At 41.6% G+C, this 26,681-nt stretch overlaps 1 protein-coding gene across 1 annotated transcript; it reads right to left on the bottom strand.

The window, feature by feature from the left end:
* Positions 1 to 20: 20 nt before the first annotated feature.
* On the bottom strand, positions 21 to 26,681 carry ROPN1 (rhophilin associated tail protein 1). Its single transcript, XM_036851209.1, has 6 exons — positions 26,432 to 26,681; positions 10,240 to 10,367; positions 6,703 to 6,820; positions 5,267 to 5,428; positions 754 to 929; positions 21 to 224 (listed from the first exon to the last, which is right to left on the bottom strand). The coding sequence occupies exons 2-6, from the start codon at positions 10,353 to 10,355 to the stop codon at positions 158 to 160; spliced, it is 639 nt and encodes a 212-aa protein (XP_036707104.1). The 5' UTR covers positions 10,356 to 10,367; positions 26,432 to 26,681; the 3' UTR covers positions 21 to 157.

The following is a 26,681-nucleotide window of genomic DNA, read 5'->3' as shown; positions in this document are numbered from 1 at the left end:
ATAATTCCACACATTTCTGATTTCATATGTTTGCTTAATTGTTTATTAGTGTGTACCAGTTTCACAGGAAAATTGACATTGGATGGCGTATGGGGTTCAGTCATTCTGAAGCACAGTCATCTCTGTATCTTCCTTTAAAATTGCCAAAACTGTGCTTTTACTCCAGCCGAACCCTGGGGTTTTGGGTAAAGTCACTCACCTTGATTAAACCATCAGGACCAATACTGTTTGGGAAAAAATATATATTTGGGGGTTAGCTCATTTAACAATTAATCTTAAGAAAGACAATATATAAACAACTCTCTCACTCCAAATTAATTCTGCTGTGGCTCCTGCCCTCATCACCCGCTTTTTCTCCGACCTCTTGACTGCCTGTTCCTCCTCCTCCCCTCCTACCCCACTGGTCAAACCTGAAAGGGAGCCAGAGTCACCTACTGTGCTTGCTGAGACACAGCCACTGGGCCCCGCCCCCAGAGTTTCTGATTTGATGGACTCAGGGAGCAGCCTGAGAAATCCCATTTCTAACACGTTCCCAGGTACTGCTGCTGCTGGTCTGGGTAGCACTCTAAGAATCACTGTTCTATACCATTCCTTCTCTTCTGTTTCTCCTTCTCTTTCTGATCCCTATTTATCGTTCTTCACAATATTCCTCTGTTTCCAGAGCAGTATAATACAGTAACCTCACTATATCTTGGCCAGCTAGATTTGTTTCCCGCATACTCTTTCCCCTCCAATTGGTAAATGTTTACTTACACTTCCTGTTCAATGTAGTTGAGCATTCGACTGACGTGTGATGCAGAGATCTCCCCATCCACTTCAGCGATATATGTGTAGAGAAACTGGAAGGTGCTGAAAGGGATCCGGGGAGGGCCACCATCATGGTCAGATGATAGCACTTCACACACTATCTTGAGAGTTCTGGCAATGGTCTGTAAAGCCATAAGGTTAAATGAGGAGAAGGTCACTATTCCAAACTAAATTCCTAAGATCAGTTTAGATAACGACAAAGAAAACAAAAACCTTGCTCTCATAAAATAAAGTGGGGATGACGTAATATTCTGGAAAGCTTGAATTTTTTACACCCAAATGTCATTTAACTCAATCCCAAAATATTGAGTATCTACCGGGTGCCTTTCTTTTTCCTTTCCTTTCTTGGTTGGAGGGATACTTTCAAGGAATTAAGTTTATAAGCTGTTGAATGCTTTAAGACATTTATTACTTTAATTAGAATAATCTCACTAAAGGAGGGGAATTTGCTTTTGTAATCTACAAAATTAGAATGATTTCTTCTTACTGCCCTGCAGTCTTCTCTCTAAAGGGCTGAAGTGATTAGTCTAGCTTGTGTACTCCAGTGAGACACTTGGAGCAATGCCACAGGAGGGGAGCAGACCACTTTCATTTCCTCTCTCCTGCCCTTGGGAGTTCTCTCCTGGAGGCCATCGTGAAGCACTGTGTGAGGCAGTGTGCCAGGCACTTCCACAAAGGAGGGTGGGAGGGTGGGCACACAGGAGGCTGGTAAGAGGTTGTCAGAGAGGATGGGAGGCCATGTGCATGACTTGCGGTCAGCATGACAGTGATTTTGGGTAGATTTGTGAGCATGTGTGCACTGAACTTCCCAATTTCCATCTATAGCTCATCCTCTCTGCTTCTAAAAAAAACCCTACTGCCCTATTGCCTTTGTTCTGTAGTCCTCTTCCTACAGCCTCATCCAAATTGGGGTGCTGTTATGGGCTGAGTTATGTCCACGCAAAATTCATATGTTGAAGCCCTAACCCCTAGAACCTCAGAATGTGACTGTATTTGGAGATAGGGCCCTTAAAGAGCTAATTAAGTTAAAATGAAGTCATCAGAGTGGGTTCTAATCCAATAGGTCTGGTGTCCTTATAAGAAGAGATTAGGATGCAGAGAGAGAGAATGGGGGAGAGAGAGAGAACGACCAGACACATGCATGCAGAGAGGGACAACCACGTGAAGAAAGAGGGAGATGATAACCATTTACAAGCCAATGAGACATCTTGATCTCAGACTTCCAGCCTCCAAAACAGTGAGAAAACAAATTGCTGTTGTTTAAGCCACCCAGTCTGTGGTACTTTGTTACGGCAGCCTTAGCACACTAATAAAGGTGCTTTCTACCCTGAACATCTTTTATTGATTATTCAGATAACTCAAATTCTATTGCCCTTATACGATTTTCAAATATTTTCAAATATTTAATAAACAGATGAATGGATAAGAACTCTCTAGACTGGAGCTTTTTGGTAAACTTAAATAAATTGAAAGTAAACAGAGATCTGCATTCTGTTGCACAAGAATTTTTGGTCAGATGGGGATCCACTCCATAGAGATAGCCTGTAAGCATCTTACAAGCCTCATTTTCAAATTCAGAGGTGAAAGGCTCAGAAAGTGAATTATTTGCTAACAAAACATGCCCTTCCTTCCAGTGAACACAATTACACGATCTCTTCTTGTATATGATTGGTAGGTATTCTAGAGGAAGGAGTGGTGAAGGGGAAGAGGAACACAGGTCTGCATACTGTAGCATTTTGAATCACATGCAGATTCGGGAAGCAAATGCACCTGCTTCCTAAAATTCCTGCCATTAGATTCTTCTATAAGGAGGGGACTGGATTTTCTACATGGCCCAGAGATCATGGCTGGCTGGTGAGCTGGCAAAGCAAGGAGGGAATTTCTGGGCTTGCCTCCAAGAATGTAGGGATTAGCAAGAGTGCCACCCTCCTCCAGATGGTGACACCCTGACCACCCTTACATTTAAGTTCCCAGCAATAGTCCAACATGAACCAAGTGGGCAAAATGGGATGGGCCCTGGATCCATAGGGCACCCTTTATTTACAGACTAGACTTTCATGCTGACTTCACCTCTAGGTGTTCTTTGACATAGGGAGGATGGGGAGCAAAGTCAGACACCTGAGTGCCTCTCAGAATTGGCGGGGTCCACTGTTATCCAGAGCCAGGCCTGATGGTGTCTCAGTGGAAGCAGAGAAGGTGGAATTGAACCACAAGATGTTAGAGATCAAAGGACCTCACGGAACATCTAGGCCAACCTCCCCGTTTTAGCAGGGAGGTAGAAAGAATTCACCTCATGGTTTCCTCTGCCCAGTTTGGGTAGCAGCCATATCAAAGTAAACCTTACAGCTGCAGAGGGAGGGTTGGAATCTGATTTTCCGAAGTCACTCTTGGTTAGTGGACAAGGAGAGGATTCAGACACCTCCAAGGTGGTGAGGGGCTGTGACATAGAGCACCAAAGGCAGGGAGCAGTTGAGGGCACCCCAGAAGAGACTTAAAGAGGCCCTGAGCACCAGGGAGAACGGAGGTGAGCTGGCTGGGGGACCGTCGTGCTGTGAGAGAGACCGAAGACTTCAGCTGCACAGCTAGTGACCACACAGACGAGTATTTCCATGGAGACAAGAGATGCCAGAGAGGACTAAGGGAAGTGGGAACCCTCCTCTTGGCTGCTCTGTGATCCCAGCATCACCACTTGCCTTGAACAACTGCCACCTTGAAGAGAGGAGCAGTGAGGAAAAATCTGAGAGACTGAGCAATTTACCTTAAAGCTGTTTTCAGTTATTGCAGCAGATGAAAATTCCTGGGTTGGGTTGCATCTATTTATTTTCTTCCTCCACCCTTCACGGGTAGGGTAGATGGGGAAGAGCAGGATTAACGACAGAGAAAGTATTGGTACATTTCCCCCCTCCTTGGACATCTCTGAATATGGTGTGAGTAAACTTGTGACCCCGTGAGAATTTCATAAAACGTGCCCATTTTTTATTTCTCCTCTGTGATTTTCCCCAATCCTTGGGGCTATTTCCACAGAAGTGTGATAGTGCTGACTGGCAACTTATCTGCCTCTGCTGCTGCGAGTAGTTTATTCGTTGCATAAGGGTGCTAGAAAGTGCAGCGAAGAAGGAAAAAAAACCCCACGAATGGCCTCTCCTCTCTAAAGAAATAATTATGCTGAAAGTTCAGCAGCATCCACAGGAAAAGTTGGACTACAGTATTTCTAGTAACTTTTCTCACAAACAAAAGTGTCTAATGTGCATACCCAGGATATTCGAGAAGAAAGAACAAGATTGTATTTAAATATACTGAATGATTCAAACTACCTTTTTCATACCATTTAGTTTTGGCAGAGGCAATAATTTTCTCATTAAGTTTTAAACTTGTATGTATTTCAGGGATTTAAAAAAAATCATTTTTGGGGCTTCCCTGGTGGTGCAGTGGTTAAGAATCCGCCTGCCAATGCAGGGGACACGGGTTCGAGCCCTGGTCTGGGAAGATCCCACATGCCACGGAGCAACTGGGTCCGTGAGCCATAACTACTGAGCCTGCGCATCTGGAGCCTGTGCTCCGCAACAAGAGAGGCCGCGATAGTGAGAGGCCCGCGCACCGCAATGAAGAGTGGCCCCCACTTGCCGCAACTAGAGAAAGCCCTCTCACAGAAATGAAGACCCAACACAGCCATAAATAAATAAATAAATAAAAATTTTTAAAAAAATCATTTTTCTGACTCATTTTCATTTAAGTTATTATAATAGTGTTTAACAAGAGTGAGTCCACATATAAGATGATACCTAAAGCTTTTCAGTATGTATATGAACTGGTTTCTTTAAAACAGGAAAATGGCTTTTACCATTGTAAATCAAGTCAAATTTGGAAAAGGCATGAATTTGTATGAGCATCCTGCATCCATGGGGATGTCAGGACTATGAGTCTGGAAATAGCCTCATCTCTCCTTTCCTGCTCTCTTCTCTCTGATTTTTCTATCCAATTATGCATATCAAATAGTAGTTTTCGATAAGGCTGCACCTCTTTTTAAAAATCTCTATTGGTATATCCTCTAGGTGTCTGAAACCCAAGTATAAGCCAATCTTCTACAGCTGGCTCTTGGTTATCTTTAGGAATACGAATGGAGGGAGTGGAGTGGTAATGGAAATAAACCTAAGTGCAATGACTGAAATTCATAAATAATCCAAAACCTGCATGTTAGTCAACCTCTTCCCAGAGCCTGATGACAGCTTTCCCCTCTCTCCTCCTAATCCCTGCTTCTGGCTGATGAGCAGAGAAATGACCTTAATTCAGAGAGGAGAAGGAGTAGACAAGAAGGGGTACACTCTCATGAACCCTGGAGAGTTCACTGTGTGTACTTACCAACCGTCCCCCAGCCAGGTCCTGAGAGATTTTCCCTTAAGGAACAAAAACCATTAAAGCTAACTTACAGTGTGAAAAAAAAAAAAAAAAGCTAACTTACAACTCCAAGAGAGCTGCAAGAAAGGGCTAGAAACTTCAGCCACTCAATCTCCTCCGTGAAGCGGCCCACATTCATCACACTATTAAACAGGTTGGGTGGGAGATTCAGCACCTTCCACATCTGGGCCAGCTCATCTGCATGGACAATCAGTCTGCCAGCAACCTGCGGGGCCGGGGACAGACACAAGACAGGGAATGAGGGACAGGACAAGAGAAGGCCCTGAGAAACCTACTCGGGGCAAGGCCCCGGTTCTCCTAGCACACAGCAAGGGGTGGGGGAAGGTGTCGGGGGTCAACAGAGACTCTGTTTGGCAGTTCTTTTTGTAAGGGTAGAGAAATATTCAGCCTAGTGAAGAATGTTCTGAGATATAATCATTCAAACTTCAGGTATCAGAGTTATGGGGAAAACATACATGTATATTACACTTTAATTTTTTTCTAGTGCTTTTATTATCTGCTGTTTCATCCCTAGGTTGTCCCTGTAAGGCAGATAAAGCAGCCTGAAAATGAAACCAAGGGGCAGAGAACTTGTCTGAGACCACTAATTAGTGGTGAAACTAGAACTAGATGTTAAATCTCTTGCTTCTAGACTCCACTGAGTTCTTTGCACTAGACCCTGAATGCATTGCTCATGCTTTCCTGGGAATAACATGGGATCTGTGGTCTGGATGCCTAATGTTGCTTGGTCCCAGGTACCTCGGATCTTTGCCATGTTTACTGCACAAGGTGCTTGGTGGTCAAGAGGGAAGGGCACAAATGGCCAGTTGTTGGCCAACAATGCAATAATGGTGCAGATGCCCCAGTGAAGTGCTACTACACCTTCCCTGGTCCTCTGATTCCAGTGAAATGCTAAGCCTCCGGGACCAAGGCAGTTGGCTAAGTCAGTCCTGAATCACCCCAAACCTCTTGGTCCTGTATCCTAAAGTGAGGTATGGTAGTGCTAAGCCATTTTTCTTGGGAGTTGGCCAAACTGCAAGCTTTCTCAAGACAGACCCTCCTCATCCATTCACAGCACAGCTCCCAGGACGATATGGCTGTGGAGAGAGCCTAAAAGCTAGGCTATGTCTGCACCTGGGGTAACTGGGGAACTATAATATGCCCCTCCCCAACTGTGATTGGCATCGTATCTGGGCTTGATCAGTAAGGGAGACACTGGCAAGGCATGAGGACCTGCACTTTCTGGAGAGAAGGAATTCACACTGCATTGAGCCCCTGGACATTCTGCCAGCTTCAGGACGACGTGGGATGACCCAACTGACAACTCAGCTTACAGCCTATTTCACCATGATTCCTATTTCCCCACAGGAAGATTTACTCTCAGTGCATGGTTTAGTGAATTTTAAGACAATGCTGAGTGGCCAGGTGACTTTTGTCTGTACGCACCCAACCTCGACATCGTCCCTACATTCCCCCTCCGTGCTGCCGTTTGGCCCTTACCCTAGAATGCAGGATCTTTAACAGGTCCGGTGTAAGCTCAGCCCAGTTAGACAAAGTCACTCGCTCAGACCGCTCTCTCACTGGAGGAATCTCTCCACGGGACATAGCCCCAAAATAACTACAAGAAAAAGAAGTTGGGGGGCTAGGGGGACCAGCCTCTACCTCAGTGGCCTCTGGATGCTTTGGGAATCCCCTCTCCCTTTTCTTTGAGGGAAGGGATGGAGGAAAGAACATTTATTAAGTGGCTTCTAAATGCCAGACACTGTTTTTAGTTCATTTATGTACAGGAAAAGCCTGAATGTGTTACTTTACGCTTAAGGTATAGAGATGCCTTAGGGAATAAAAAGATTTGTTCTTCTCTAAGGATGAGGAGTACCAAAAGTTTGGTATGGAATTCCCTGAAGCACATTAGGTGTGGGTATTTTTTTCAGTCATTCCCTCCTAAGTGTTTCATATACATGTGTGCACGTGCACACACAGAGACACACACACACACATATAGGCATATATATTGTGATAGATAATATATTGATATATGTATTGTATATGTACATATGCATGTCTATTTTATGTGTATATATATTAAAGGAGAGAGAAAATTGTTATTTTAAATCCACCACTCTTTTTTATGAAGGAAGAATCCTAGTACCTGGAGGATCTTTTTCTTTCAAATATAAAAGTCTTTATGCTTGGTACGATGGCTATCTACATACTTAAAGTTGGTATTAGGTAGTAGTAGGGGTATGTAATCTTGGAAAGAGGAGTTGGAAGAAAATTAAAATGACTTGCATAAGAAAGGGGAGGAGATGGGGTGCTCTGGGGGGTGAGCCTGGAAGGGTTTCCAGCTGGAGGAAATGAGGCTTGGGGCTCCATTGGGGAGGGGAGAGAAGTTTGGCAGGGCACTAATGGAGGCTCAGGTGAGAAGACAAGCGAAGAAAGGGTTTGAGATGAACTCACATGGGGTGTGTGCTGTAAAATCCTCCTCTATCTTCCTTCAGAAATTTCAGTAACATCTGCCTGCCCATCAGTGCTTTGTGGAATGGACTTTGTTTTGGTGCAGTGTGGAAAAACACTGAGCCCTGTTTTGGGATTGATCTATGATGGGAAGAGGCTGCCTGCAGCAGAGAATGGACATGAGCAGTTGATACTTGGGGCACCGATGCCATATGGAAGGGCCTGTCTTCATCAGAAGCTTTGTTACTGACTACCCCTGCATCACAGCCTCTGCCCCCTCTCTTATTAATTTTATTTTATTAATTTCTCCAGATCCAGGTAATATAAAAAGAATACAGAGGGAATTTTATAAAAGCCATACAATGATGGGGCAAACCACTCTCTGTCTCTAAGCCACCGCACAATGCAGAGCAACGGCTTCCAGTACCAAAACACCTTCCAGGAACACCTTGGAGGTCACCAGCAGGGAGAGCAGAAGAAATACTTTCAGGCGACCTCTACCAATGTGCATGAGCAGCCTCCGCAGACAGGTCAGGGGTCGGGTGGGTGTGGCTCAGCAGCAATGTCTTTGGACCTTGTAGCAGAGTTGGTTAGAGAACGTGGAAATGAGGCTGCAGTCATGGATTTCATCCTCTATGGGTTATTTAGCTTCGTCTGCAGTGAGCAGTTCCGTGGTTCTTCATATTTGTGTGGTCACACTTACCCACCACAAGACAAATTAGTTTATGTCCTGCTGATGTCTGGTAGATGGTTTCTTCATGGACAACACATATGCAGGGAAACTTCTGCTTGTGGTGAATTAAGTAGACATTTCATCTTGGAAATACTTTGTGGAGTTTTACCTCTAAAATGCTGCAGGTTTGTAAGTTACATAAAACCGTCTGACAAGTGCTTTCCGTGTCTGAATACATGGAGAGTGTTCTTAGATCATGTTCTCCTTTTTCATTGTAGTTAAACTACAAACTGATTCTTCACAGATATCTAAGACATTTATAGCACACGATACAATATGGGAGCAAGCAGGCTACAACAGTGGAATGTTTTCTCCCATAAATGTCAGGGACAATACCAAGAAATGTCATTTTTCTTGCTATAAAAGCAGTGCAAGAACAATAAAATGGGGTTTTAAACTATTGTATCGTATAAAACAAAGTCTGTCTGAGTGTGCCAAAAGAAATTAGTCTTCTGATGCTCAAGTTCAATCTTAGAGGTAATACATAAAATTTAGAATAGAAAACTAAACAGAGTTCATTACTAGGCAAAGCAACCCCATTTGTGTCTGTTTTTATGAGCACCACGGGCTTATTTTCCTTCCATTTGTAAAAGCCTCATCCTAGCCCAGCCCAGGAGCAGGAGCGCACTGGCGGAGGCTCTGTGAGGCTCCTCTTAGCTTACGTCGTGAGCCTTCTCAAAGGCGTCCGCACCTTCTTCTCACCACCTGCCCACTGCAACTCCTCAACCTCATGCTGCGGACCTTCTCCCCTCCCCCACCCCACCAGCCCCGCTCTGCAGCCTCTTACTCCTCACCCCACTCCCCCACTGAAGCCCTACTAAGGAGGTCATCACCAAGCAGTAAAAATCGCCTGAAAATGGTCCCCGGGAGGTCTGGTCAGCTCCTAACTCCTGCCCCAAGCCTCAGTCCCCCAGGTTCAAGCAGGCACTTTTGTCTGAGAAGCAATTTCGTAGCTGGGAGGCTTTGTGTGTGAAGCTGTTTCAGCCTCAGCCAGCAGTTATCGTGTAAGCTCCTTCCATCGAGCAGCCTCTGGAGGTGTCTCCTGAAGGAGGACACCTGTGGTTGAGGCACGCTGTTTGCAGCCAAGCCGCTGCTCCGCCTGCCCCCATCACTCTTGCCTCGCTTCTCCAGAATGCGACGTGTACTACTGTGTGGACATCCTTATGCTGAAGGAACATGTTAGTTCAAAGACACAGTCAAGAAAATGACAATTTCCCCAAAGACAAGATACAAACTGTCTGGCTGGGGCGCAAGAATGAGTTTTAACAGCAGTAGAGGAAGGTGTCCCATTCAAGGAGTAAACTCAGGAGCGAAGGCACTTGGACTGATCCCACACAATCCTCCACCTGGACTCATCACTTCGCTCCCCCACAGGTGCACTGCTGCCATCTAGTGGTTAAACCTGAGGATGAGGCCCCTGGTTTACGCCAGGGAAAGGCAGGCTAAGCTCCGCGGGATTCTGAACCCTTCTTTCCACTGGGACGGGGGTGGGGGAGGGGTGGAGGTGGAGGGCAGACACAGGGTGGAGTGTGCGTGTGTGATGTGATGTGGTAATCTGACTCTTGCTGATTGCCCTAGGACACTTTGCCTATAGCCCTGGCGTCCTATTGCTCAGTCTCATTCCCTTGGGGGAGGGCCTCCATCCTCGCCCGGTTTGCTGTGTTTACGTGTGGATTTTAAAGCACCAAAGCAATGCAAGAACTGAACCTCCCAAAGATTTTGCCGATCAGTCCCGACTCCCAGGCTGCAGCCATGACAACCTCCTCAGTTTTCCAAGACCTTCCCTCCTCCACCCCCTACCTCCACCTCCAATGGGAACCAGGGGCTGGAGGTGAGAAAGGAGTACCTACTCGGCGGCCCACTGGATGAGATCTTGCGGCTGTGTCCGAATGGCGGCTTTGGTAAATTGCTTCAGCAATTCCGGCAGCTCCGGGGGGATGCATATTTGCTTATGTGTCTGAGGCATTGATTGGTTGACCTATTGTCGGGGTTGGGGGTGGGGGGAGGAATAAACAAAATGAGAATCTTTGAATCAGAAAATGACAGGAATCTTGGACAGGGGGTCATCCAGCCTCTGTTAGACACTCTCAGTATTGGGGAGTTCACTACCCCACAAGACAGATCTCCAAGGTTAGAAAGTGTTTCACTAATCCCTGCTTTTTGTTGTTGTAATTCCTTCATTTACATCAAAAACATAGAATACTATTTGTTCATTAAAAAGTAGAGATTAACAAGAGGTAAGCAAAAGTATCCCTGATGATATCCCAAAATACTGGCTGTCTCCTTCCAGAATTTTTTCAATGCAAATATATATTTGTATATATAAAAATGGGGACATACAAAACAGCTTATTTACTCAACATCTTATCATGACCATCTTCCATATCATACAACTCTTATTGGCCCAATAAGCATCGTAGCAAAATTTACTCTGTGAATCCTCTATTACTTGACATTGGGTTACGTATTTCCAAATAAAAATAATCATTAAACCATTTGCCATTTGATGAACCAAAATCATTATTAAATCATTAAACCAAAGCCATTTGATGAACATCTCTCTGCACATTTGCAGGTACTTATCCACTTTAATTGTAAAAGAGAAACTTGTATATTTCACTCAAAAAGTTCTAGGATAAATTGAAACAAAACATGAAAATCCATAGATGGTATGCAACACTATACACAAATAAACGGCAGATGAAAAGTCTTTGCTTTTAGTAAAGAAAGAGAGACTAGATGTTCTGAAAAGCCCTGTCTCTTCAAAACACCTGGATATGAGACAAATCCGAGCAAACATACCTTTCAAATTGCCTTGCTGAGCTTGCAAGAAAGTGAGGGAAATCCTCATGTGCCAAATAAGTGAGTAAAGCAGAAACCAGAGTGGAAAGCAAATGAAGAAATTAGGGCTGACTTGGGGGCAAATGTAGACACCAGGAACTTGAAGCTTTGAGATAAATGGCCAGGAAAGGACTAAAGAAGTAAATAGCTGAACGGAAGACTCTCTTATCCCCCCAAATCTGAAACCCTCCAAGGCTCACACACTCTCAGTGTGAAAGGGTGGGACTGAAAATATCTGCCTAATGGCAGGGGGGAAGAGGCACAGAAATCTTTCTCTCTTGCTGCTACTTTTTGGGGGAGAAATAGTCTTCCACGAATTTGTAGCCACAATCTAGGTCTAAGTTTTAAATTTATACCACCAGCCTGGTTGGGAAATTCCAAGACAAGAAACCAAAGTGGCCTCAGGTTGGTGGTACTCCATTATCTTTTACTTTCTGTTCTTTTATTTAGAGGAAGAAGAGTATAAAGATATTAATTTTAAACTTTGTAAAAAGTCAAGTGCGCATGGCAAAATTTCAAGGGTAATTACTATAAAAGTAATATAACCACCAAATCAGTAGAAAGGAGAAGAGGAATTAAAAGCACTAACAACACAAAACAAATTGACTGATCCAAAAGAAGGCAAGAAAGAAGGGGCTGGGGGAAGCATAGGAAAGGTGGATAAACAACATGATAGAGGAGAACCCATATATGTCAGTAATCACAATAAAAAGGAAAGGTCTTAAATGTGCCAGTTAAAATATAGAAATTATCAGACTGGATTTTTAAAATATCCAGCTGTAGGCACATCTGAAAAGACACAAGGACCAGAAAGACTGAAGGTAAAAGGATATATGGATAAATAGGCAAATAATAACCAAAAGAAAGTTGATGTAGATGTGTTAATACCAGACAAAAGAGACTTTGAGGCAAAATGCATTGTTAGGAATAAAGAGGGTCACTACATAATATAAAAGCTTCAATTCATTGGGAAGACAGCACAGTTCTCAGTGAGTGTGCTACAGACATCACCATGGGTGACTCTCACGATGCTGGGTGGAAAAAGCCGTATATTGTTTAGGGTCACAAATATAAAAAGAATAGTATTACAAGAAATTTAATTATAAAGAAATATAAGAAAGAGCAAGGGATGATAAACACAAATTCAGAATGGCATTATCCTCGGTAGGGGAGGGAGAGGGATATCATCAGGGAGACACAACAGGACTTCCAACACTATTAGTAATGTTCTGTTTCAAGCTGGATGGTAGCTTCCTACATGTTTGTTTCATTATTATTCTGCCTAAATTTACGTTATGCATTTTATTCGTATGTATGAAATATTTCATAATTTAAAGAGTTACTGCTACAAGTTGATTGTTTCTGATAACTTTTCATTTTATCTAACAAAGGACAGTGACTTATTTTGCTCATATTGTCTAATATATATATGTGGTAAAATATACATACATAAAATTGACCACTTTAACCATTTCTAAGTGTACAGTTCAGTGGCATTAGATACATTCGTTGTTGTGCAACCGTCACCACCACCCATCTTCACAACTTTTTCATCTTCCCAAACCGAAACTGTACCCATTAAACAATAACTCCCATTCCCCTCCCCGCAGCCTGGCAACCACCATTCTACCTCCTGTCTCTGTGAATCTGACTCCTCTAGGGACCTCATATAAGTGGAATCAGACAATATTTATCCTTTTGTGTCTGGCTTATTTCACTTAGTATTAAGGTTCATCCATGTTGTAGCATGTGTCAGAATTTCTTTCCTTTTTAAGGCCGAATAATATTCTATTGTTTGTATAGACCACATTTTGTTTATCCATTCATCTTTTGATGAATTGTTGATGAGTTGTTTCCACCTTTTGGCTATTGTGAATAATGCTGCCATGAACAGTACCTGCTCCAGTCCCTGCTTTCAATTCTTTTGAGTATATACTCAGAAGTGGGATTGCTGGATCAGATAGTAATTCTAATTTTAATTTTTTGAGGAACCACCATACTGTCTTCCACAGTGCCTGCATCATTTTACTGTCTGCATATATTTTGACAGGACCTTTTAAGTTTTTGTGCAGTTGTTTGATTTCTATTCTGAAGGCTCAGTGGCCTCATGTCAATAGAAAGATGGTCCAACTCTAATTAAATAGGCCTCCATGACAACAATAGTAATGATAACCCTTTGTTGGTATACAGCAAATATAAGAAAGCCTTTACTTCACCTTACTGCCTCTTCTAACAACTGTTCTGTGATCTCTCTTCATTTTGGGGCAAAGACTGTCTAGTAAGTTTTTCATACCTAGTCTTTTTTCTCAATGCTCAATCCTTGTTTAACCTCTTGCAACTTTTTCTGCTCTCACCATTCCATTGGTCCCTTAAAGTCGTCAGTTACATCTATTAACTTCTTATCTGTGCCAGATGAGATAATTCTGTGCTAAGTATTCCGTATACATTTTTTCCACTTAATCCACAACATATCCATATGAGGTAGGTGTATTATCACCATTTTACAGATGACGATGAAACTAAGAAAGACGATAAAACCTTTGAAATGACACGTAACTAATAAGTAACAGGCAGGATTTGAACATACACAGTCTGAGGCTGTCATTCCTTTCTTGGGGCTTTCTCTGTTTTTGATGGCATACACTATTCTTGTTTTTATATTTTCCTCAACACCCCTCCTCTGTCTCCATAGCTCTTCTTCCCCCTTCCCCCTGCTAAGCAAGACTTAGTAATCTTCCCAAAGCTCAGTCTCTAGCATTCTGTCATTCTTGGAGAGCTCACATCTACCACAAAACGGTATTGATGACACTTGTTGGTCCGTCCCGGACCTCTGACCTGTGCTACATTTCACACTCCTTACTGCTTCCAGGACATCTCCACTAAAACTCATTCTCCATCTCCCAACTAAGTCCTCTCTCCAGATTTGTTTCAGAACACGATACCACCATTTCCTCAGTCATTTGGCCTCTATTCTCTTTAATCTGTTGACTCTGTCACTGAATCCCATTGATGTTTCCTTGGAAATGTGTCTCCAAACTCATCCCTTCCTCTTTTTTTCTACTTCTTTTAGTCTGGTTCGGCCCCTTGCCTCCTTATGGGCAACCCTGTCTCGGGTCATTCTCTGGTCTATTCTGGCCGGTGTGTCCAGATCTATCTTCTACTGTTGTTAATAGGTGAGAGAGCCTGGCTCACAAAACGATCATCATATCCTGACTTTCAAGGTTCTCCATGATTTATACATGTAATTTTATACTATAATTTTTTACTAGTATTTACGAACACAAATTTCTAACACATAGTCTACTCTGGCCACTTTCCAAGAAATTATATATTCAAAGCTTAACACTTTCTCATCCGTTGTTAGCAGTACCCTATCCTCAGTATGTTGCTAATTCTGGCTGGCTTACTTGAGGTGCCCTCCCTCTTCCTTTCCATCTGTTAAAAACCTGCACACCCTGGCCAAGGTTCATCTTGAGTCCATACTATGCCATAAGCCTTCCTACAAAGCTTGAGTATCATCAAATATTATTTGTAGTACACATTTTACCATTTCATCCTATTCTGCCTTTATAGATCTCTAAAGCTGAGCTTCCCACAAGTGGTCATGGCAGAATGGGTTACAGGTGTGCCATGAGAGACTCATGGCTGTAAACTTTTCATAGTGATAACAAAATTTACAACCATTTTATAACCATTCACAAATTTATAACTGTTGAAATTATATTTGGATACATATTTTGCTCAGTCAGTAAACTTCCAGATTTCAGTAATTATTGTTTTTGCCCTTAAGGTTTTATGCAGAGCACCTGCCAGCAGAGATGCTTATATAGAATTTCCCCCTTTAACCACCATGTTAAAACCATCTCTGTAAGTCTGATTATTGTTTTAATTGCAATGTATTTATTGTCAGTGAAATCTTTTGTCCATAAGTGTTTCAAATACTTACTTCTTCCTTTGATTTAATTTGCTCTTATTTTTTAAATTATTTTCTTCCCAAAAAGAAGGCATGTTTTCATCATCATCATCATTTGTCTCTGATAAAACATAATTGATTTTGTTTATTTTTTTAAATTGTGGCTTGATTTATAGGTTTATTTATCCTTGGCTTTTGATGTAAAATATCCAAAATCTGATTCTGAATGGAATTTTATAATGACATTATTTGTTTATAGAAATAAAAAAAAGTTTGCTTCTAAAAGCAAATAATAGTGGAAAATAATTTAATTGGTTGAGTAAAGGGACTGTAGGCCTTTAATATTCTTATAAAAATATTTTTCAAAATATTTTAACTATACTTGAGTATAAGTAATATTTATATTTTGTGGAAGCTTTAGCATTTTAATTATTAAATTAAATGGTAATATTTCTAAAAATTCCCCTTATCAAATGCTTAATTTTTCAAAAGGTTTGTGATTTATTTAAAAATATTCTTAAGAAAATGGACGATCTTATTTGTTGTAGTAAAAAGTTCTGTAGTCTCCTTAAGTATTTTAAATATACGATTTACTTTCCTACTATAAAGGATAATTTTAAATTAAATATTAAAGTCTAATTATAGTTTCATACTTTTTAGAGTTTCACAGACATATACATGTAGTCCAAAATATAAATTTAAATCACTTATTAGACAAAATAGTGAGGATTATTTCAAATTTGGATTTGTTTGCTCTGATAATTTTTTTCTTTACCCAAATATCTGCCTAAATATATCATTTTCATGGAAAAGTTATCAAATGAAAAAAATGGTGCCGGGTAAATTATGCCAGAGCCTTAATAGAAAATATCTATATTATACAGATAGTCTTTTGAGAGATTAATTCTTAAAATTTTTGATCTCAGCACCCCTTACATTCCTAAAAGTTATTGCGGACCCTAAAGATCTTTTGTTAATGTGGGTTATATCTTGCAATATTTATCATTTTAGAAATTCAAAAATATTTATTTTAAAATAAAGATAACTCCTTTACATGTTAACATAAGTAACATTTTTATGAAAAATAACTATAGTTTCCAGAAACAAACAAACAAAAATCCTTAGTGAGAAGCATGGCATTGTTTTACATTTTCTGAAAATCTTTTAATGTCTGGCCTAATAGAAGACACTTAGATTCTCATATCTGCTTTGCATTCAATCTGTTTGATTGAATTCAATCACACATCATATAGCTTCTAGAAAACTCCACGGTACAATCTTAAGAAGGAGAGTGAGGAGGACATACAATGTCAGTATTATTACAAAAATACTTTTACCATCATGGATTCCTACCCCCTAAAGTGTCAAGGATCCTCAGAAGTCCCTGAAACCACACTTTGAAAACCACTGTTCAGTGGGCCTGTTTACAGCAGTGTTTACAACTACAACAATCTGTTTACATCAGATTGGGTTCAGGAAGAACTAAAGCCAAAATGTCTCCCACAATTACAGAATCACTCATTTTAACAGCCTGCCTAGGAAATGACCATGTTTGGAACCAAATGAAGCAAAGGAAATATAAAAATGGAATATTACTATTAGAAGATGCATTGATGACAGTCTCTACAAGACCAAATCAAAGTGTTTCCCTGAAGGGTGATGAATCTACAGATGTTAGTAACAATGTTCAGTTAATAGCACTAGTTAGAATCCCTGGAGAGGAAGGCTTGGAAGAATATTGATTTGCCAGAAAGTACCAAAACAAACTACTCAGGTATTTGGAGTAGGAACTAAACACTTTAAAACAAATAAGATTTTCTGGATTATGCAAGCAAAACAGTTTCTGTACTGGTGGGAAAGCTGTGATGGCAGGGAGGTGGGAAGGCTTTATTTCATATCTGTTCATGTTCTGACCACCTGAGATGCAAGACATTGAGCTCTTGTCTGTACATTTGCCTATAGATGTGGATTCCATATTAAAGAATATTGCTAATAAAATCCAGGCTGCTATGGTTCTGTCTGTTTTTAGCTTTATGTGAAGAAACAGTCTGCTGTCTCCTACTAAGTCACCTATCAAAGGAAAAGCTTTCCCTCCCCCACCCTGGAGGTTAGGAGCTAAAAGAGGAATTGAAAAATGTCAATGATCCTTATTGCAGAATTGTTGAGGAGAGTTTCTTGTCTTCAGAAAATTGGCTTACTTGACATTTTCGAGCACCAGAATGAATTTAATCAAAATCACAATGAATGTGTGAAAATATAATAAAATGTACCAACAATGCTCATAGATTCAAAGGAAACATGAGGTTAGAAGTAGTTCGGGGGGTGTTTAATATTTCTAATTTCAACTCTAAAGAAGACTGGTAGCAAAACATCTGTTAGGTGTCACGTTACTTGGAAATACATGATATAAAAAATTTAAGTGCATTAGAAATCCATTCACATTAACCTAAGAATTGCAAAGACAGAAGAAATCAAATTATTCAGATTCTGGTTAATAGTGAGAAAGGAGTTCCTGTTAATTGGAGAAAAACCAATAAATACCATTTTAACATTTGCTAAGCCCCATCTGTGAGGCAAGCTTTCTCACTGATGGTGACTATCAGAATTTGAAGAAAACATCATTAAAAATTTTTGGTCAGGAACTGCATGTAGTTATTTCAACACAAAACTTGATATAAAGCAAAATCATGATGTGAGCTTTATTTCTCTCTAAAAGGTTAAAAATTTTTTTATTTGGAAGTTTTATTCAAAGTAAACATTTAGTATCTTCACTCTCTTTTTATCGCCATTATATTCAAACTACATTGAATTTTTCATAAGCTCCATATAGACCTCCCAAAACCCTACAGTGTACCCCAGTGTGCTTTATAAAGATTTCTGTGTGCCTTGACGTTGAAAAAGGTTAGGAAGCTCTGGTGTATAGTCCAGTTTCAAGCGCTCCAGTTGAAAAACTTTTAAGTTTTGTTGTTTCAAGGTTTTAAGATTATGTGTTATAGAAGAGATTCTGTTGATTATTGAAATCAAGTTCCGGTAAAAGCTGAGATTTATATAATTTATATATATCTAACTTATAAATCTAATTTATATAATTTTAAAACAATGTAATTAGAAAGTAAACTGTAAAACCACTGGTTGTTAAGGGAGCAATTAGCTTCTAAGTTAAATTACTCAACTGAAGTATTGATTAGAAGCCAGCAAGAAAGTTTGAGACAAATTAGCAAAGTGGACAAACTTCTTTCAATTGCAGAGAAATAGAGTTCCCAGAATGTCACAAAGGCCGAAGACATCTGGTACTTTCTAAAGAAAGTAGGAGCCAAGGGGAAGAAAGAGCAACATCTAACGCAGGCAGCAATTCCCTTACCGAGGCAGCAGGATAAGGCAGTGTAACTTTGCATTAGTTTATGAATAGGAGCTGGGATTCCCTCAGGAGAATTGAAGTTGCTTTCTGAGGCTGGTAGAGGGAGGGGGTCTTTAAGATTTCTGACACCTATAAAACACCAAATCATGAACAAATTTTAAGATGGTCATGTGATTCTAAGATTGAAATAAGCTGAGTGAGTTTGAAAGAACCAGAAAAGTAATAAAGAAGATGTGGCACATATACACAATGGAATATTACTCAGCCATAAAAAGGAACAAAACTGAGTTATTTGTAATGAGGTGGATGGACCTAGAGTCTGTCATACAGAGTGAAGTAAGTCAGAAAGAGAAAAACAAATACCGTATGCTAATGCACATACATGGAATCTAAAGAAACAGTACTGATGAACTTAGTGGCAGGGCAGGAATAAAGATGCAGACATAGAGAACGGACTTGAGGGGGGAGGGATAGCTGGGGGAAGAGAACACAGAGGGGGAAGGGGGAGCTGGGACAAAGTGAGAGAGTAGCACTGACATATATACACTACCAAATGTAAAATAGATAGCTAGTGGGAAGCTGCTGCATAGCACAGGGAGATCAGCTCGGTGCTTTGTGACCACCTAGAGGGGTGAGATAGGGAGGGTGGGAGGGAGACGCAAGAGGGAGGGGATATGGGGGTATATGTATACATATAGCTGATTCACTTTGTTGTACAGCAGAAACTAACACAACATTGTAAAACAATTATACTCCAATAAAGATATATATATATTAAAAAAAAAGAACCAGAAAAGCAGGCTTATATCAAGTCAGGCTTAATCTAATTGGCAATCACATTTGGACCCAGGCTGTTCTTTAGGCCTCACTCTATTTTTATTCTGTAAAACAGTAACATCACAGAAGTCATCTTTGCGATATCACTCAGCGCAGCACACTCCAGCCTTGCTTCAACTCTACTCTCTAGCTCCTTCACGCCTGCTTCTGCATTGATCTTTGCCATCCCCCCAAAACACTTTTCTACTTCTTATTTAATCTCCAGGGAATGACTTTCCCCTCAAGCCCTACCTGAGTGAGATCAAGGATGTCAGAATGAAGTCACACTGCCATCCTCTGCCACCAGTCCATCTCTTTGACCTCATAGTCTTTCCTCTGCTGCTTGAGCTCTTAGTTCTTGCCTTGTCCAAGACCTGAGGAACCAGCATTTGACCCTCTACGTTCCCCTCCGGGCACTGTCTGGCCTTCTCTTTAAAAACTTCTTTTTAAATTTTTTTTAATTTTACTATCTTTCCCAATGGTCTAATCCTCTTTTTCACTGTCAGACTTTCCAAGTGCACTAAGGACTGACTCTCTTTCCTCTCCACATGATCCCTCCTCCTTTAACCTCCTATAAAGCTTCCATCTTGATTTTATTCTGAAACTGCTTTTGTAAATGTAAATATCACCAGTCTCCCTGACTGCTAAATCTAGTGAGTTTCCCTGCAACACTTCTTGTCTTCTGTACTGCATTTGAGAAATCGATCCCTCTCTGATGAAAAACCTTGCTCCGTTGGATGATGGTTGTACAGAGTCTTGTTTGCCCCAACTCTCTGCTGTTTCTTGTTCATTTCTGTTGCTCACCTTTGTCTCCACCACTACTTTTTAGAAGTATTGCCTAAGGCTCAGTCCCTGGATGTTTGTGTTTTCTAAGCTATACTTTTTTTTTTCTCAAATTGTTTGTTTTTAATAATTTTGATAAATGCTCCATGTGTACCAGAAAAGAATGTTTACTCTGCAGTTGTTGGGTGTAATGTTCTATATATGTTAAGAGGTTTAATCATGTAGTTCAGATCTTCTGTATCCTTATTTAATTTTTTGTCTGTTTATTCTATCAGTAACTGAGAGAAGTGTTTTTAAAATCTCCATCTATAAGGTGGTTTTGTCTATTTCTTCTTTTAGTTCTGTCAATTTTTGCTTGATAAATTTTCAACCTCTGTTATTAGCTGCATAAATATTAAGGATTAAAAATTTTTTTCCTCTTGAATTTAACATTTATCATTATGAAATGCCTCACTTTATTTGTCATAAAGTCAACTTTGTCTGCCAGTTTTCTTTTAATTTTTGCAAGATTAAAATTTTTCCAAACTTTTCCCTTCAATGTTTTGGTATCCTTTTGTTCAAAGTGTGTATTTTGTAAACAGCTAAAAAAAATACACTCTGAACATTTTGTCTATTAATTGCCTCCTTTCTTTTAAAGGGCATATTCACTGAGTATAGAATTTCTAGGTTAGCAACTTTTCCTTTCAGCATTTTATGTAATCCCATTGTCTTTTGGTCTCCATTGTTAAAAATAAGCCAGTTCACCTTGGAAGGGCTCAGCACCCTCCTGGAATTTGAATTGATCCCATACTCGTTGCTTCTAAAGCTCTCTGATGTATTTACGATATTTAAAAAAATAATTTTTCTAGATTTTTAAATTTGTTGCAGTGCGTGGCTTGAGCTGCTGCAACCTACTATATTCTAACTGGAAGTAGAGGCCTTTTTTGTGCCTTTAACCAGAGCTCTATGCTGATGACTCCCAAATCTGCAGTTGTAAACTCTCAACCATGCTACAGTCATATCCACCATGTACCTACTGTAGAATTCCCCTTTTCCATAAAAGCATCGAGAACAAACTTCTTTTACTCTCTCAATTGCATTAGTCTGATATATCATGGCCATTTTTATTCATCCTTCTCTTTCATTCCCCACTTTAGTCCCAGTGGACTTTAAAAAAAAAAAATCTGTCTGGAAAATAAAAAGGAACATCTTTCCCAAAAAAGGAAGGGACTTAATTTGACTTACAATATAGTTCAATATCTTCAATTTACAAGTGAGAGAATTGATGTACAAAGAGGTGAAGCGATTGGCACAAGCTAACAGTTTCTGTTGGAGCTGAATCAAGAACGTAGGTCTCCTTCATTGCTCTTCCCACACTATACCATACTGCTTCTCTCAGAATAAGGCAATTACACATCATGGATTTTCTCTAGGGCGATCCTACTTTCAAACATTATGTTTGACTCTCTCCATAAATTACTGAAATATCCTGGATATTCCCATTTGCATCATGAAAAGTACATTTTTAGCACCCTGAAGTGGAACAAAAATTATTTGTCAGATATGTTGTAGTTTTTTGTCCTGAAAATATGATTATTGTCTCGTTAGCCATATTCCATACTGTTCCAAAGAATGGAAGGGTGCCCAACATTAAGAGAGGCTTGAAAGTCAATGCACATTCCTTATCTCATTTAATCCTTATATCCATCTATAGGTAGGTTCTAATATTATAATCATTTTCCAATGCCAGGAAGTAGAGGTTTAGTTTTCCCAGATAAAATGTGTTAACCACTCATGTTATCACATCACTTTCTAAAACCTTTAGTGGATCGTCATTTCTTTTCTCATCAAAATGATGCCCTGTCTGACTTTCAAGCTCTCCATGATTTGTCTTATTCATATTAGCTTGCCTCTCCAACTTTATTTCACAGAAGTCTGGATCTTTTTCTACCCTGGGCCAACCCCTGGATCAAGCCAATCCAGCATTTGGATGCCAACAGCAATATTGCTAAGAGCAGTCCTACCTGACCTTGTCCTTTTTTTTTTTTTGAGTAGTGGTTTTTGGCTGTGTTATTAGCAAATTTCTCCAAATTGCTTATATACCATGCTAGTACCACCTCTTGAAAGTTATGAGTTCCACATGTTTATTATTTAACAAGTGAACTGTTACCTCTTTCGAAGTGTCTTAACTTAGGCATGTTCATATTTCAGAGATTTCCCCCATGTTCATATCATGGTCCACAAGCCCAGGGATACCGTTTACAGACTGCTACGTTAACTGTGCTCCCTAATCACAGTCATGGAGCATATGGAACCCACAAGAGAAGCCCCTTCTTCCTCCGGGAACACACCCCCTGACTTTGGGACCTGGCATACAAACCTGGAGCCACCTTAACCTTGTCTTTCATGTAAATGAAAGTCTCCATTTCTTCAGAGTGAAGAGTCAGAATGTTCCCCTACATCATTTCATCCATTTACTTGTTTTCCCTATTTCTGATTTCATCATAGCATTCCTATGATAAGGGACTCAAAGTACATAAGGGCTATGAGGGGTGAATGCACCATAGTTTTCAACAAAAGATCAGGGCTATGTTTCTCTCCATTCTTTTTTTTTTCTGGCTGTGTTGGGTCTTTGTTGCTGTGCACGGGCTTTCTCTAGTTACTGCGAGCAGGGGCTACTCTTCGTTGCGGTGCGCAGGCTTCTCTTTGCAGTGGCTTCTCTTGTTGCGGAGCACGGGCTCTAGGCATGCAGGCTTCAGTAGTTGTGGCACACGGGCTCTAGAGCACAGGCTCAGTAGTTGTGGCGCACGGGCTTAGTTGCTCCGCGGCATGTGGGATCTTCCCAGACCAGGGATTGAACCTATGTCACCTGCATTGGCAGGCAGATTCTTAACCACTGCGCCACCAAGGAAGTCCCTCCACTTCCATTCTTGATGATGTTTAACATTGCACTTGGCTTGTCTGACGCAAAACACAGATTCCATAGGGCGGATCAAACTCTAGTGAAGAAGCACTCTTGACCATGAAACAGGAGACCAGGACTCTGGTCCTGGGTCTATCTTTGACTTAATTATGTGATCCTGGGCAAACAATCCAATAAAACCTTATGTGTCAGCAATAGCACTGAATAAATACTGGGATACAGAAATAAATTAGTCACACACCCTGACCTCAGAGAGCCCATAGGCCAGTGGAAGAGACTAACAGGAAAATCAGTGATTACAATAGGGTATGGTAAGTACTAGATATAGGAGAACAGAAACTCCTGGATGAGGCATCTAACTCATCTGAAGACTGGAGAAGGTGGTCAGAAAATACTTCCAAAATAGTGATGATATTTGAACAGAGACTTGGGGAAGCCTGGTTTGTTCATTGCTGTTATTCCCAGCCCCAGAACAGTGCCAGGTACAGAGTAGGTATCTGATCAGAGCAAGGAGGGAATTCTTTGTGGCTAGGACTACTTAGACAAAGGGGTGGAAGCGTCAGAGAACATGGAGAATTCAGGGACTTGTGAGTAATTATGGAGGGCTAGAGTGGATAAAGGGGGAGTGGCTGTGCCTAAGGCTGGAAATACAGCCCAACACCAGAATATAAAAGGTCTGGTTTGCCATGGTAAGGCTTTTGAACTTTATCTTAAAGGCAATAGGGAGCCACTAGAGGATTTAAGCACTTAGAGTCACTCAATCAGATTTTGGTGTTCACTTGATGCTCCAGTTATCAGTTGATTTCCTCTCTGCCCCACATTCACCCTGCATTGCCTCCTCAGCAAAAACAGAACTAGGTCTTTTAGTTTTCCTTTGCCAGCTGGCATAATGTTAAGCTTTGTCAGTAGAGGGCGCTGGAGGGATACTGGAGGAGGAAGGGGCTTCTCTTGTGGGTTCCACATGCTCTTCCTGTTAGGCTCCAGGACCGTGCAGTTTCCCCAGTGCTGGGATCCTGCAGTGCACAGCTTCTGGAGCATCTGCAGTATGTAATCTCTTAAGTGCCCAATGGCTGCAGTGCACAGCAGTCAGCAGTCCCAGTGGCTAGCTGCTTCCCCTGACACCTCTCTTGGGAAGCCTTGCAGCAGAGTACAGCCAGTGTACTTTCACCTTTTCATGAATGGCTTCTTTGGCATCCCAGACAGTGGATTTCTGGCTGCCTGGCAGCAACTCCTCTGCCATCTAATGAGTTGTGGTTACACCCTCTGTGACACACTCTTGGGAGTTCATCTTTTTCTTGGATGATCTATCTCATGGGTAGTGATTGCTTCGTATATCTGTGATTCCTGTATACTTTGGATCTTTATGTCTTGCTAACCAATCTTCCATTACTTCAATCGATTATAGTTAAAAATTAGTTATATTGAACTGTCTTTGTTAAATTGTTGTATGAGTTCTTTCTCTTTGCTGGGCTCGGAAACACACATTGACTGAAAGCTGTGGAGATGCGCTGAAGAGAGTGGAGTGAAGCTTTACGCAGGGAGCCTGGTTAGGAGAATATGGCAGCACTTCTGGTGACAACTCTGGAGAGCATCATTGCCTTGAAAAGCAATTGCAATGGGGAGGGATAGGAGAGACAGGGGCTACAGGACTTGGTAACCACTGGGGGAGATGGATGAGAAGAGAGAAGAGTTTAGGGTGACTCCCTACTTTTCAAGCTTTGATGACTGGGTAGATGGTGGCACCACAGTAGAAATGGCAAACACAGGTCAAATTCCCCTCCCATGCCCCCATGGATCTCTCAGGACTTCCATGCACTTTTGAGCCACAGAGACTTAGGATCATAGACTCCTTAGGTTAGGAAAGGCAATGAATCCCAATGTTTTCTTTTTGGCAATATGGACCATTTGTTCAAATCTGATAAAAGAAGTGGGGAAAGGTCCATTCTATCTTAACATTCCATGATTCCAATGCTTTGTGAAGTTCTTTTCTGTTCTTTTTTTTTTTTTTTTAAGAGTATTAGTCATTTTATTTTTATTTATTTATTTATTTATGGTTGTGCTGGGTCTTCGTTTCTGTGCGAGGGCTTTCTCTAGTTGTGGCAAGCGGAGGGCCACTCTTCATCGCGGTGCGCGGGCCTCTCACTATCGCGGCCTCTCTTGTTGCGGAGCACAGGCTCCAGACGCGCAGGCTCAGTAGTTGTGGCCTACGGGCCCAGTTGCTCCGCGGCATGTGGGATCCTCCCAGACCAGGGGTCGAACCCGCGTCTCCTGCATTGGCAGGCAGATTCCCAACCACTGCGCCACCAGGGAAGCCCCTTCTTTTCTGTTCTTAAAGCTCTCGTTATGGTAAGTCTTCCTCAATTGTCCATCCATTCTAGCCCTGCCCCCCCCAAATCTTAAAATTCAACAGATTTCCTCTTATGCCTCCCGATGTGGAAAGGCAGGCCAACACGTACGTGCTGAGTGCTGAAGAATATAGGTCTTATCCAATATGAAATACAGATTTGTTTCTGCAATTTCTTATTTGGTTTTATTGGTGTGGGCTAAACAGGGCCTCAACTATATAAACGAAAGCCCGCAGTTACCTGAATGAAAGGCTCCAGACACCAGAATCTCAGAGGGAGTTTCTACGAACGGTTCTTAGAACCAAGGACCAGGCAACTGTATGTACTTGCTTGGGTTTGGAAAAGGAGATGATGTGTTTTGGACACATGGTTACCCTTGCCTGGATGCACTCCTCACCTTTCCATAGGTTCTCTGGGTCTCAGATCAGCTTTCCCTGACCTCTCTGACTGTCAATTCCCTTATACCCTCTCAGAGCATCACTTAGTCACCTCTCCTTGGCAGCACTTAGCTCAGCTCTAATTTTACATTATTTGTGTGATTTTTTGATGAACACCTGCCTCTCCCAATAGACTGTAAACTTGAGGGCAGGGACGGTCACTTTCTGCTCACAATAGAATCCCCAGTGCCTAGCCTGGTGCCTAGAATACAGTCAGTACTCAATATACATGAGGGAAATGAATGAATGACAGCGGTTTAGAAAGTACTAGTCATGTTCTTTGGCCCTCATGGCAATCCCGCCGTAGGTATTCTTATATCCATGTTAGAGACGAAAAAGCAGAGGTTTGTCTAGTCAATGGGAGGATCTGATCCCAGATTCTGTTGTGTTTCCAAATCACTGCCCCCCGTGTAAGAAATCCTAAAATGGTAGCTCTGGGTATAAAATATACATGTACTTTGGGTAGAGAGCAGTAATCATCCATGGTTAGGTTCTCTTAAAGATCACATTCCCCTCCTCTTGCTTTGTGAACAAGAGGGGTTCCCAATCCAGGTGGGCCCATCGGGCAGGACTCTTCCCTCCGACCCGGGCGGCCGTCGGGGCGCTCAGGGTGCTCCCCTCCCTCCACTTCCCCTCGGGGTGGTTACCTGAGGCTCGCTCCCAAACTGGCTATCAGGCACCGGCACCGGCACCGGGCGACACCTCGCGCCCGGCCTCAGGCGGGAGGTGTGGGGAGAGATCCAGCGCCTCGCACCTTCGTCGGGCGCAAAGCAGCAGAATCTGGGCGGGGAAGGGCGGCACCGACCTCAGCCTCAAGGCGCAGGAGAGGTGGGGCAGGACCCGGCTTTGTTAGCTCTTCGCCTTCGCCTGGCAACGCGGACGCCGGCTGCGCTGCCT

Source organism: Balaenoptera musculus, chromosome 4 (genome assembly GCF_009873245.2).
Source record: "Balaenoptera musculus isolate JJ_BM4_2016_0621 chromosome 4, mBalMus1.pri.v3, whole genome shotgun sequence".
In the NCBI taxonomy this organism is placed as follows: domain Eukaryota; kingdom Metazoa; phylum Chordata; class Mammalia; order Artiodactyla; family Balaenopteridae; genus Balaenoptera; species Balaenoptera musculus.
The sequence above is the reverse complement of the archived record's forward strand: the minus strand, read 5'-3'. Positions and strand labels throughout refer to the sequence as shown.